Genomic DNA, 12458 nt, shown 5'->3' with positions numbered 1-12458 from the left:
TAATCAAATAGAAGCACGCAGGTCTTTTTCACACATGTTCTGCGTTAGATTCGCAGTTTGCTCTGAGCTGCATGCAATGTTCTCTGCTCCCTTGTTTGCAATTCCATTTAATGTTCTGTTTTAGGGACACATGCCTACACATTAACCCCCTTTGGGCTACTGTCAGCATTGCGGAACGTAACTCTACTTTGCTCACGAATTCTGGACAAAGCCAGACACAATGAGAGCCAAAGGCCCAAAAAAATCAGGGACAGTTTTTAAAGTTCATACTAAGTTACTTAAAGGGATAACAGAAGTCCAGGATTTCCATCAATATGCATTTTCTGTACAATACCAAGTACGACGCTTTAATACTTGACATTGTTAACTGACTGTAATACTCACTGATTTACCAGAAAATTATTTTAACGTGGGGCAGGACAGAAATCTAGACAAAAAATCAGGGGCATTTTGCAAAGTTAAAAGCAGTTGATAGGCAGAGAGATGCACTCTGGAAACAATAGAACTAAACTGACGTTAAAGGAAAGTTAAATGCATGCATGGCTGCCTAAGGAAATATTGTATGGCGCTTTGCGATGCAGATGATACTCACCCTGGGTGATTCGTGACTGTTGTTAAACTAATAACATGTATTTGGAGGGAGCGCTTTTTGTACATGTTGGTATGCAACCGGAATCCCACAACAAAAAAGAACAGAACCGTCAACAAGCAGGTGTAGTTTAAAATAACTCGCCTCCTGTCCAAGCTCCTTCTTCAGGAGTGCCATTGTTTGCAACAGGATTGTAATGCGGCAGCTTTGACTATGAAAGAAGCTGATAATAGTTCAATTAACACAACAAGTAATTCTACAGAGAAGCCTGAAGTAGCAGCATACGCCCCAAAAGCATGGCCAAAGAAGTGGGCTTAACTAGTTTGCAAGTGGAGCTGCCCTGCTGACGGCGAGGGGCGGTAGCGGGCGGCTCACGCCGCTTGCTGATTGGTTCTCGTTGTGGGATCTCTAGCCTGTCAGTCTCGAGCCTTTGGGGGAGGTTGCTATTAACAAGGGACCCAGAGCCCAACTTTGGCACAGAGCTTTTGTCGGGCAGACTAAAGAAAGCAGCTGCTTCTGAAACAAGTATCTCAAGTTTCCTTTCGGACCTTTTCTTTCTTTTTTCTTCTACATGTTTCATCCGAGGGACCAAAACAGCAATACAGCTGACATGTACAGCTTATTGGAAACGGACATTAAAAGCCCAGTCCCCCAGGCAAATACAGGGACGCAAGGCTCCACGGTTACAGGTGGCAACGGCAAAAACAGCAACACGACAGACCAAGAGCGAGTGAAACGGCCCATGAATGCATTCATGGTTTGGTCCAGAGGTCAGAGAAGAAAGATGGCACAGGAAAACCCCAAAATGCACAATTCCGAAATCAGCAAAAGACTTGGAGCAGACTGGAAACTTCTGACAGACGCAGAGAAGAGACCTTTCATTGATGAAGCTAAACGTCTGAGAGCCTTGCACATGAAGGAGTATCCGGATTATAAATACAGACCAAGAAGAAAAACCAAGACCCTTCTGAAGAAGGACAAATACTCTTTACCCAGTGGACTTCTTACTCCAGGAGCCAGCGCAGTGAGTAGTGCTGTTGGGGTCGGGGTGGGTCAGCGGATGGACGCTTATGCCCACATGAACGGATGGACTAATGGGGCATATTCCCTGATGCAAGATCAGCTCGGTTATACTCAGCATCCCACCATGACTAACCCCCAGCTTCAACAAATGCACCGCTATGATATGACTAGCTTGCAGTACACTCCTATGATGTCCACCGCTCAGACCTACATGAGTCCAGTCTCCACCTACAGCATGTCTCCTGTCTATAGCCAACCTAGCACAACAGGTATGAGCCTTCCATCTATGGGCTCAGTGGTCAAGACGGAACCCAGCTCACCACCTCCGACCATCACTTCCCATCCGCAGCGGGCTTGCCTGGGGGACCTGCGTGACATGATCAGCATGTATTTGCCCCCTGGGGGAGACAGCACAGACCACTCAGCTTTACAGAGCAGCAGATTGCACAGTGTGCACCAGCACTATCAGACCACCGCCACGGCGGGAACGGTGCCCCTCACCCACATCTAAAGACAATGTGTGCGTAAAAACTGACAACTGCTAAATGACTTTCAGACCAGGAGCCCTACCGCTGCTTTGTGACAAACACTTTGGGCCATCGCCCTGCCTACAAAGAGCACAAGATTTTATGCCTATTGCATTTACTTTTGTGAAGTTTAAGCACAGAAGGCGAGAAGCTTTACAAACACTGAAATATTACGTATAAAGGAAGCCTTTTCATCTTTTTGAATAAAAAAAGGACACCAACTTTTTTTCAGAAGTTGGAAAAGGGACATTTGGTCAGAACTTAAAACATGTTTACAATTTTGTAAATTGACTACGTCTCGTTTGGATTCATCCAAACCGTATAAAAATCACTCTGATTGTTTTAGCGCCTTTTATCAATGTTTCTGGACCTCTAATCACTGTGCGGGTCGCAAACGCAAGGTTTTAATTTATAGTAAGTTGTGTACTGTGTTTTGTTTGACCACCCTTTTCAAGTTTGTACCATTTTGTAAATTTTTGTTCCTTGATTTCGTTTAGTTGTATTTTTTAACTGTAAATAGTTCCAACATATCTACATAAAATAATCACTCTGGCGCATATGAGTTTAGTTTATTAATGAAGATTGTCACGCTTTTAAAAATTTCTGAACAGCAGAACAAATGAATACATTTTACAAAAACTAAACGCAGTGTTGTCAGCTTGTTTTGTTATCTGATGCTCTGGGAGTGGAACTATAAATGGGACGATTATATAAAACAATTTGCTCTATTTTCTAAGTATCCACCATCCATTGGCAGCCACTCTAGTTTTATGCAGCATGATCGCCCGGTATTAAGTGAGGGAAATGCATCTTGTTTTATAAACTTATTTTTAAATTCGTTGTGTTGGTTGGCATTGCCCGACTAGTGATTTACCTGTCTATGTCCTCTGATTTTGGCAAAGAAAAATATCTACTGGTTTTCCTAGTAACCTTCGTGGGTTTTAAATACTGCCGCGGTGATCAGGGTGGTGCTTTACAAACACAACTTTGCTCACTTTTGCACCGCTTGGTATAATTGTGTGTAGGCGCGCAGGTACCAGGTTATTTTTTCATAGCCTTTGTTAAGTATTGTGCTTTGCCTTAACAATTTCATATTTCATCGCCCATCTAGGTTTCAGACGTGAAGGTAATATATTTTAAAGCCCAAAAGACAGTCTTCTGTCTCAAACATTCAAATCATAACATTGGCCTTTAAACATCACAGCAAAGGACCGAAAGGGGCACTTTCTCAATTTTCACAACACAGATCTTACGTGGTGCTAAGGAGTGGTTGTACAGGCTATTAATAGGTATGCACCTGTAAACAGGTTTATTTACCTCAGTAAATATATGAGGAACAAAACTAAATATGAGGGCCAAACTCATAACGCTATGCATAAATCATGACCCTTGAGTGGTATATGCATAGAACTAATACCTACACAGGAGGGTTTACTTAGTTAAGGGGAACTGGCTGAAAATAATGCAAAACCACTTAGGTGTAAAAAGTTATATATATATATATATATATGGGACATGTGTACATTTTAAATGCGAATTGTGGGTGCAGTGCGGTGGTCGCGCTTTGAATTTTGAGGCTGGGGTTACAAAAAAAGATCTTTCTGGCCGCCCTGTCAGTGGGTTTGATCCCCATATTACCTAATAGATGCTACAGCATATACATTTTACATCAGAATACATGACATTCGTAGTTACAACATTTGCGTGGCCACCCTGTTAGATATGGAAAGTTGCTAACTGAACCAAAAAAACTTCCGATTTTTACGCTCGCTGGTTAAAAATGGTTTCACATTTGTTTGTTGTTCTGTACCAAATGAAAGTAAAAGGGTTGCAATAATAGATTTGATCAATATTTAAAAGACAGTAAGTAGTCAGTTTTTATGCTTCCTCCTCTTCCAAAGTTGGACACGGATCATAAATCTTTACTGCATATCAAAAGAGGGACAGGAGGTAGCTGTATTTCCTACATTAACACAGGAAAGGCTAAAATGTTTTCTTTTAAATGTATAATACCTAACAAATTCATGGGCCAAAAATGAGAGCAGGATGCAAAGAAAGTTTGTTTATAGTTATAAATATATCGTCCGTCATTTTTTGTCATATTTCAAGGATGTTCATAAAACACTTTTATTTCTCGTGCATTTAACTGATTATTTCAAGTCTTACACATATTTCCCATACGATATATCAGTGCAATCCTATAATTTAGAGATTTCACTTATTACTCTGTCATACCTCTCAAATGTACCCTATCAAGAGGAGTGTTCCTCATTTTGGGTCTTAAAATATTCATGTTCTTCGAAGTTCCACATTGAAAGGATCTGTCGCCCATTCGTTGTTAGCAATTTATAACTTATATCCATAGTAAATAGAACTGAATCATACTAATTAATTAAAAGTACTAGTGTATAATTAAAAACGTGACATTTTAACCATCCTATGAACTTCCTAGGTGAAGTTGTTAGTAGTCTGTTAGTGAGTGTTCCACATTTTGCCTATCTGTCCCACATTATGAAAGGTAATGTTCCTAATTTTGGAGATGGACGGTTGAGAGTTATGCTCTGTGTGTGTGTGTGCGTGTGTGTGTGTTGGGGGTAGTAAAAGACATCCCAGTGGTACTGGTTGCTGGCGACAGATGTTCCAGCGTCAGAATTATTTAAACGCGTCTTTAGGAAGAAATGTGTGCATTTAATCGAGGAAGGTGACAGTAGATCTTTTGAAAAAAACTCTCCAGCTTCCCGTCCAGACACACATCACTGGTCTGATAGTACTCGCCCTAACTGTTATAACACACTTACAACGCATTTAAGTATCGAGAAAACATGCAAAGGATGTACACGGAAACCCACCCTAGCACCGGTTTGTCTTTTTGTGTATTTAAACCAGGGCAGTCATTCTGAGCAATAACTGTGACTGCACTATGTGCAGTTTGGTCCCTCCTAAAAGTCCGTTAAATCATGACTTAAACCATGTCGATTGCGTATGGCGCACACAATCAAGTATACGATATACCTCTCCACCTCCCGACCCAAAACATTTGGACAAAAGATACATTTTAAATATTGCTCTGATAAACTTAGAAGGTTTCTAGAAATACAGGTATTGCCTTAGTATGTATTTCCTGAAAGATATGAAGTCTGAAACTAAATTGTGCCTTTATGTAGTGATTTCAACCCTCATCGATTTGATACAAAAACCTGGATATTCTGAGTATATCTGGACAGCTGGGAGGTATGCGACGAAGGTCTGTTTTCGTATCCGGTGCATTTCAATAGTAAAATGTACTTTTCATGACCACCTCATAATAAATCCAGGGCAAGCTAATATATAATTGAATTGAAAAAAATCCCTTTCCAAATAGTAACATATCATAAAGTTGAACTTTATACAGATCATGGGCTTTTTGAAATGATTTAAGTTTGTTTAAAATTAATTTGCTTCCTGTACACATGCAAGTCATTGACAAACCTTCACACTTTAAAAATTATATAACATTTCACAGGACACACAAAAAATGTTTTTTTTTTTGTTTTAATACCCTTATTTTATGCTACCGTTTCTAGTTAAACGTTTCTGTTTAAATGTTAAATGTTGCTCATCTGAGTGAAATTGTACTTTATTTCGTGCTAGATGGAGTCTTATAATGGAGACATAAATATGCAGGGCTTATAATGTGCAGTCATTGGGTAAGTCTCATTGCGAATAAGTATGAAGATCAGTGTTCTCCTGTGGGTAAGAAAGGGGCACCTAAATGGCAAGGGCCAACATCTGGAACTTTCTGGCTTGCTTGTAAGTAAGGTTGCCACCTTTTCAAATGCTAAACGTAGGGTATTTCTTAGTGAGATGTGAGATCCTGTGATATAAACCAAACTGCCAACTGTGCAAAAGACTTATTTTCACTGTGATAACAAAATAGAAATGATGTAGTAGAATTTTATGTGTATTAGTTTATAACATAATAATTTGATTCAGGTTTCAGGTATGGAACTGCTTGCGTTTTCTGAAACATTCACAGGAAAATGATAATGTCATATAAAGTTTTACAAGCTTCTTCGCCAGAGTAATCCACGTAGTGGATTTAGTGTTTATTAAATAAAATACAAATTAAAAAGAACAGTCTACAAAATTTAGAAGTCTTGTTTGGGTAGGGACAAGTACTCAGTTGCCTCCATAAATAAGGAAGAAACGTTAAACTTCACCAAAAACACAGTTGCTTTTTCCAAAATTAAGTTACTTTACTTTGCCATACTTAATTAAAAATGAATTAAGAATTTTTTACCTGATACATAGATACAACCTACGTTCCTCCATAAAGATTCTTTTTCCAGGTTATCATAGTTTCAAACCGTACCTGTTTTGTTAAGTGTATATATATATATATATATATATATATATATATATATATATATATATATATATATATATATATATATATATATATATATATATATATATACACACATAGGTGTGTGTGTGTGAGAGAGAGTATTTTATATTTTATATATATATATATATATATATATATATATATATATATATATATTCACACGCACGCACACGCACTCATTTGTATCAGTTGTTAACCATACTGTGAGTTTCCGATACAAACTTGGTAGTAAGTGCGCCTTATTTTGCCCATTTGTTCCTCATTGCGAGAAGTAGCGCTCCACATTATGGTGACAGAAGGTTCCGAACTACAGTTAGAGATTTTAATTTATGTATGTATGCATTTTTGAGCGTCTAAACTGCGTGACTGGCTTGGCCTAAATAGTTTGGGCTAGTAATGACCCAGGGGAGATTCTGTCAACAGCAGCTCTGAACCTTCCCCACGGTTGGTTGAACAGTGATTAAATATAATTGTTTTTGTCAGGGCTGAGGGCATTCGCGCTCAAACAAAATTAATATTGTTTAGAATACAAGCGACATATTATATGGATTTGTGTACACTTAATTACATGATCATTATTTGATACAGTAATTTTGATCTGCGACAAACATGCGTTCTTGGCATGCCATTTACTTTACAAGAGACTAGCACTATAATGGCACCTTAAGTTTTCCAAGTACTCGCCAGTTGTGCTGTATATTTGAGAGATGAAACGGATTTACCTTGAAATTGTAGAAAGAAAGCAGTCAGGAGTTACACTGTAGGTTTTTGTATTTTTTTTACTGTTCGAATTATTATTATGAATATTATTATTATTATTATTATTATTATTATTATTATTATTATCTGTATTATTAGTATAATTAATGCTATTACCACTACCATTATCACCACCGTTATTATAATATTACTACTACAATTACCGCCACGGTTATTATTACAACTAGTACTTCCGTTATTATTGGTGGGGCTGTGGCGGTGTTACTTTTACCAGGCTTTTTTTACACTACCGTTTTTCTCCATTAGTATTTGGATGACAGTCACATTTGTAACTATTCTTACTTTCATTGCATCTGTAGAGGGATAATTTGACTTTTCGAGTGCATGTTTGCAAGTGACTGAGGAAGAAGTTAAGACCTAACAGGTGCAAACATACTTATTAACTAATGCTAACAAGCATCACAGACATAACCATAATAACAGCACAATTCTGAGGCAGCTTGGTTTTCCAGGCTGTGTTTACTAATATCAAAAAGTTCAGAGTGCAGTTCTCTATGCCTGCCCGTTTAAGTACCAAAGTGCTACTGGCATCAGTAGGACTGGACAAAATAAGTCAACCTTTCCTTCCAGACCCAGTAACTGGAAACTTGTCTGAGGCCATGATCGCCTTAAGATATCAATGAATAAAAGTATTACTTCGTTACTCATAACTTTTTGAGCTACCCTTACATAAGGATACATTTCTTTTTCTTTAGGTTTTGAACTTATAACGTTTTAATCTTTTTGTGTGTGTCTTTTTCTTAATCAAGTCAATTATCATAGAAACGAAATTGAAAACAACAGGAATCATTAAAATGCTTTGATCAGACAGGTATATAAGTAAAACGCTTTGTAAATGTGTGCTATTTAGGTTGACTGTTATACATGTAAATGACTGGACAGCTTTTGTCCTCTGTGAAAGTACCCCAGACTGAAACCCAGCAACGAGTTAAGATAAACTTGTGAGTGGGTTTGCTGTTTGGGCACTTTTATTTATACAGAGTGCCGTTTATTTACATGGGGTACGCATGCTGTTTTTGTTATGCTCATGCACCACTCCCAAATTGTGGTTTAAACACCTCAGCAGTTAATGTAAATGTGAGGACTTTTCTGCATTTACATCTGAACATATCCTCATGGGGGTAGTAAAAAGGCCGTTGCAATTCATTACAACCATGCAGATAACAAATCTAAACCCAGCAGAGCTTATTAAGTATTACATTATAATGTAGTGGAAATGCTCCACTCAGACGGCTCTGATCAGTTTTCTTTACAGAATTGCATACACTCTCCCTCCCTTTCTCTTCAGTTTTAGAAATTCGGTCTAACTTATTCCTGCTCACGTTTCTAAATGGTGTGGCTGTTTATTTCCTTATCTGCTAATAATATATGTTCTAAAACAATTGTAAGACAGTGGCATACCTCTCAACCTCATAGAGCAAGAAATCTGGACAAAACCATAAGTAAAAGTGGGACAAAGGCCCAGGGACAATTTTTTACATATTGCTCTTACAAACTTAGAAAGTTGATAGAATAACAGGTTTTGCATTAGCATGACTTTTTTGAAGGCTATGAAGTCATTATTTTTTAACTTCAATCTTGAATGATTTGCCACTAATTTGCTAGAAAACCACAATTTTATGAAAAATTGACAAAAATATGAGGAAAAATCTGGACATTCTGGAAAAATCTGTACAGTTAAGAGTTATGGAGCATGGTCTTTATCTATCTCATTTATAATTATTTGCACCATTTAGTGTAAAGTTCCCCCAAGAACACCAGTTCCCAGTTGTCAGAGTTCCCACCCATTAAGGAAACTCTTGGGTGCCTGTATTAAATCATTGCTGAAATTGCAGTGGAAGCTCGCACAACAGTTAAACTTATAAAACATTCTTTTGATGAAGTGATATGATTTAGTATTATCTAACATGGATATGAGTAAATAAATAGCACTGAAGCCGTGACAGACCCTTTCTGTGTGGAACTGCGAAGAACATAGGCTTTTTATGACTGAAAATGGGGAATGTTCCTCATAATCAGGAACACTCTTGAGAGGTATTATACAATATTAAAATAATAATAAAGTGACATAGACAACAAGAATCAGGCACACAGATACAGATAACATCAGCAGTTAAACTGTAATAGTTGAAAACTGAAAAGTAAATTGACATTTACCAAGTAATCAGGGCCTCAGGTCTTTAGTCCAACACTATCCAAGCCAAGTACCCACTTCCCAGATACCTGACCAAGTACCCACTCCCCAGATACCCGGCCAACAGGATATCTAGGTGGAAGATTGGAAGGTGACTTTTCCATTAAAGAAATGCATGATTTGTTTTATAGACTGAAGAAGGAACAGCTGTAACATTCTAATTGGTTGCTACAAGTATGTCACCCCAAATGATGGCAGGCACTACCCTTGAGTTTTGTGGAGGATTTATACTCAATACTCATATTATGTGACAACAATCTCAAAAAGACTTCATAACTTCTCATAGCATGCATGCAATTTGTTTTTGTACCTCTCTGAATTATGCATAACGACTAGGCTGTGCCCCATAGATTCCCACAGATAAGAACATTAAATGGGGACATTTCAGTATAGCATGCAGTTTTGTCCTTTTTGTTAAGTAAAACCCAAAAACTATAAGATTCCTTTAGTGTTGAATTTATGAGCTGCTTAAGATAATGACTGTACAATTGCTTTAAAGGGTTCTAATCATTATGGTGAACACATCCATGGCAACACAATGACAACAGAAAATATTTCAGATGATGTCACCACTGCTGTTTAGAAGCGAGTATGAAAGTAAATGACACTTCAGTGAACTCATTGTCAAACTTTAGTAAATGCCATTTAGGTCTTAAGAAATGTTAGAAAGTTAGTGCAGCATGACTCATAAAGTCACTTCACGGAGAAAACAAAAATAACTTGTATGCAACCAATTATTCACTCAGAGAATATGACTTGATAGGAAAACAATACTATGCAACAGATTGTGACAATACATTCTAATCTAATTTCTCTTTCAGGTTAATTTGTATGAGCTCAAGAATATAAACTTTTGCGCATGAATGTGAAGGATATTCTTCAGTGCAAATCTTCAAAGCTTTACTGCATAAAGAGAAAGATACGGATAGTGTCCCCTGACCAATAAATAACCTGTGTGCAACAGATTGTTGAAGAAAATAAAGACAATTCATGACACCTTAAGTGCAACACTAGCATATAACCAGCTAAGACCATTGCATGCCAGTGTCTGTTTTTAGGGGTGGCATTGGAACACTGTCTGGATAAATGGTTTATTCAGGAGTCTTGTTGTAAGCAAAAAGAGGCTAAGGGAACCAAACCCAGGCCTATCATGCTAAATGGCTCCCACTTACATTTGTAAATGTAAACTGCATTTGCATAGTTGGAGATATGCTTTCTCTCTATACCTTTCGGAGCTAATAATATGTAAGAACGAAAGAGAATTAATGACACTAAGTCTGACACCACTAATGGCATCACTAAACACATTTTCTCTTTTGATGTACTAAATTTTCATTCACTAGCACTGGCTTTTCTGAAAAGTATTGCTCTGAGTAAAATGCAACTATGCTTAGTTTTTGTTTTTCGTATGTACCAACATGTACTCATTCTTTTAATTAGAAGGGCAACTGAGGTTTGGAACAGCTGCCTTTTCTTTAAATGTCCATATTCTGAGATATTTGGATCCTTATCAATGATGTGATAATTCTGAATGCCCTTCAGGTATCTTTCATAAGCATTAATACTTACATTGTGATACAGAAGCTCAGGCTATGGGCAAGAGCTTGGATGCAATTCTTGTAAGTGCATTTAATGACCTTAACTAAGTTGGTGATGCTTCTGGGAAATATTGCATTTTTGTTGTTGTTGTTGTTGTTGTGACGTCTCTTCATTTAGTATATTGAATAGCTGCATTTAATGTTTGATAAACCAATATCAGATTCATTAGTAACAATCTATTACAGTCACTGCCTGTAGCATAAAATACAAGAAGAATTAAGACATAATCCACCAAATGTGTCAAGCAATAAGGAATCAGACTGGTAAGCACTATATCAAATATACATATGCAAACATACTTTAAAAGAAAAAAAAAGATGAATTAGTTACATAAATATATGTACATCTGAGAAAATAGCAGTGTAACAGTGAACAGGATGAAGTGGATGTAGGAAGATGAATGAAATGATGACCGGATTGCTGTCTACTTCCAAAACAAGGAACAGAACCCACAGCTCATGTGCATTAACCCAATGGTGTAATTAGGTGTATTCAAATAAGTTCATTTTGAATGAGCATCACTTCAAAACCTTTATTATAGAAAAAGTGCAGAATGTTCAGAACTATCTAAACTAACACCTGTATGATGATGCACAAAACATGATTATGCAATAGGAATACACCCGTTAAAATAGCTGCTTTATGTCTGTAAATGGTAACAGCTGAAAATAATTTTTCCTTTTTGTATGTGTATAAAAACAGAATTTTGAAGTTTGAGCACATTTGTAAAGGAAATATAGCTGGTGGGGAGCTACAGCATTATGTTTATAATTTCTGGCTACACCTTTTTGATTAATAAGACATCCTAGGCTGTGATAGTTATTTAAAAATATTGCTATTTTATTGTAGATTAAAACATACTTTATGCATTGCAGTGTCTTAAAAAGAAATATTTTTAATAAGCATTTACAAAGTATAAAAAAGTAAGGCTTGGCTGTCAAGCTAATTCACAGAAAGGAAACAAACTGACCTATTGTAACAAAAAAAAAACAATATTGAATAAAGAAAAAAGAATAAAATGGGAAAAACAGCACACAAACTTGCAAACATCTTAGTAAAAGTCCTCGCAAGCTTCTGGGCATGGCGGGATTAGACACATACTGCAAGAATTTGTATCAATGGTTAACAAGTATGCACTGGTAACTGTACACAAGAGAAAATCCACATACAAAAAGGACAGTTTGATGAATACCTATAAAATGAGACAGTTAGGTGAACACCTATAAAATGGGACAGTTTGGAGAACACCTATAAAATGGGACAGTTTGGTGAACACCTATAAAATGGGACAGTTTGGTGAACACCTATAAAATGAGACAGTTTGGTGAATACCTACAAAATGGGGCAGTTTGGTGAATA

At 37.1% G+C, this 12458-nt stretch overlaps 1 protein-coding gene across 1 annotated transcript; it reads left to right on the top strand.

Moving 5' to 3' along the window:
* The first annotated feature begins 1058 nt into the window (after positions 1-1058).
* LOC122790052 (transcription factor Sox-3-like) lies at positions 1059-10893 on the top strand. The gene is made up of 2 exons (XM_044057619.1): positions 1059-2553; positions 10322-10893. The coding sequence occupies exon 1, from the start codon at positions 1161-1163 to the stop codon at positions 2121-2123; it is 963 nt and encodes a 320-aa protein (XP_043913554.1). The 5' UTR covers positions 1059-1160; the 3' UTR covers positions 2124-2553; positions 10322-10893.
* Positions 10894-12458: the final 1565 nt, after the last annotated feature.

This window comes from Protopterus annectens, chromosome 15.part0, assembly GCF_019279795.1.
Source record: "Protopterus annectens isolate FY-2018-M chromosome 15.part0, PAN1.0, whole genome shotgun sequence".
Lineage (NCBI taxonomy): Eukaryota > Metazoa > Chordata > Ceratodontiformes > Protopteridae > Protopterus > Protopterus annectens.
Note: the sequence above shows the minus strand (reverse complement) of the source record. Positions and strands in the feature narration are given on the sequence as shown.

Excerpts from the sequence above, each read along its gene's own strand:
- LOC122790052 (XM_044057619.1), top strand. The coding sequence starts at position 1,161 with ATGTTTCATCCGAGGGACCAAAACAGCAATACAGCTGACATGTACAGC.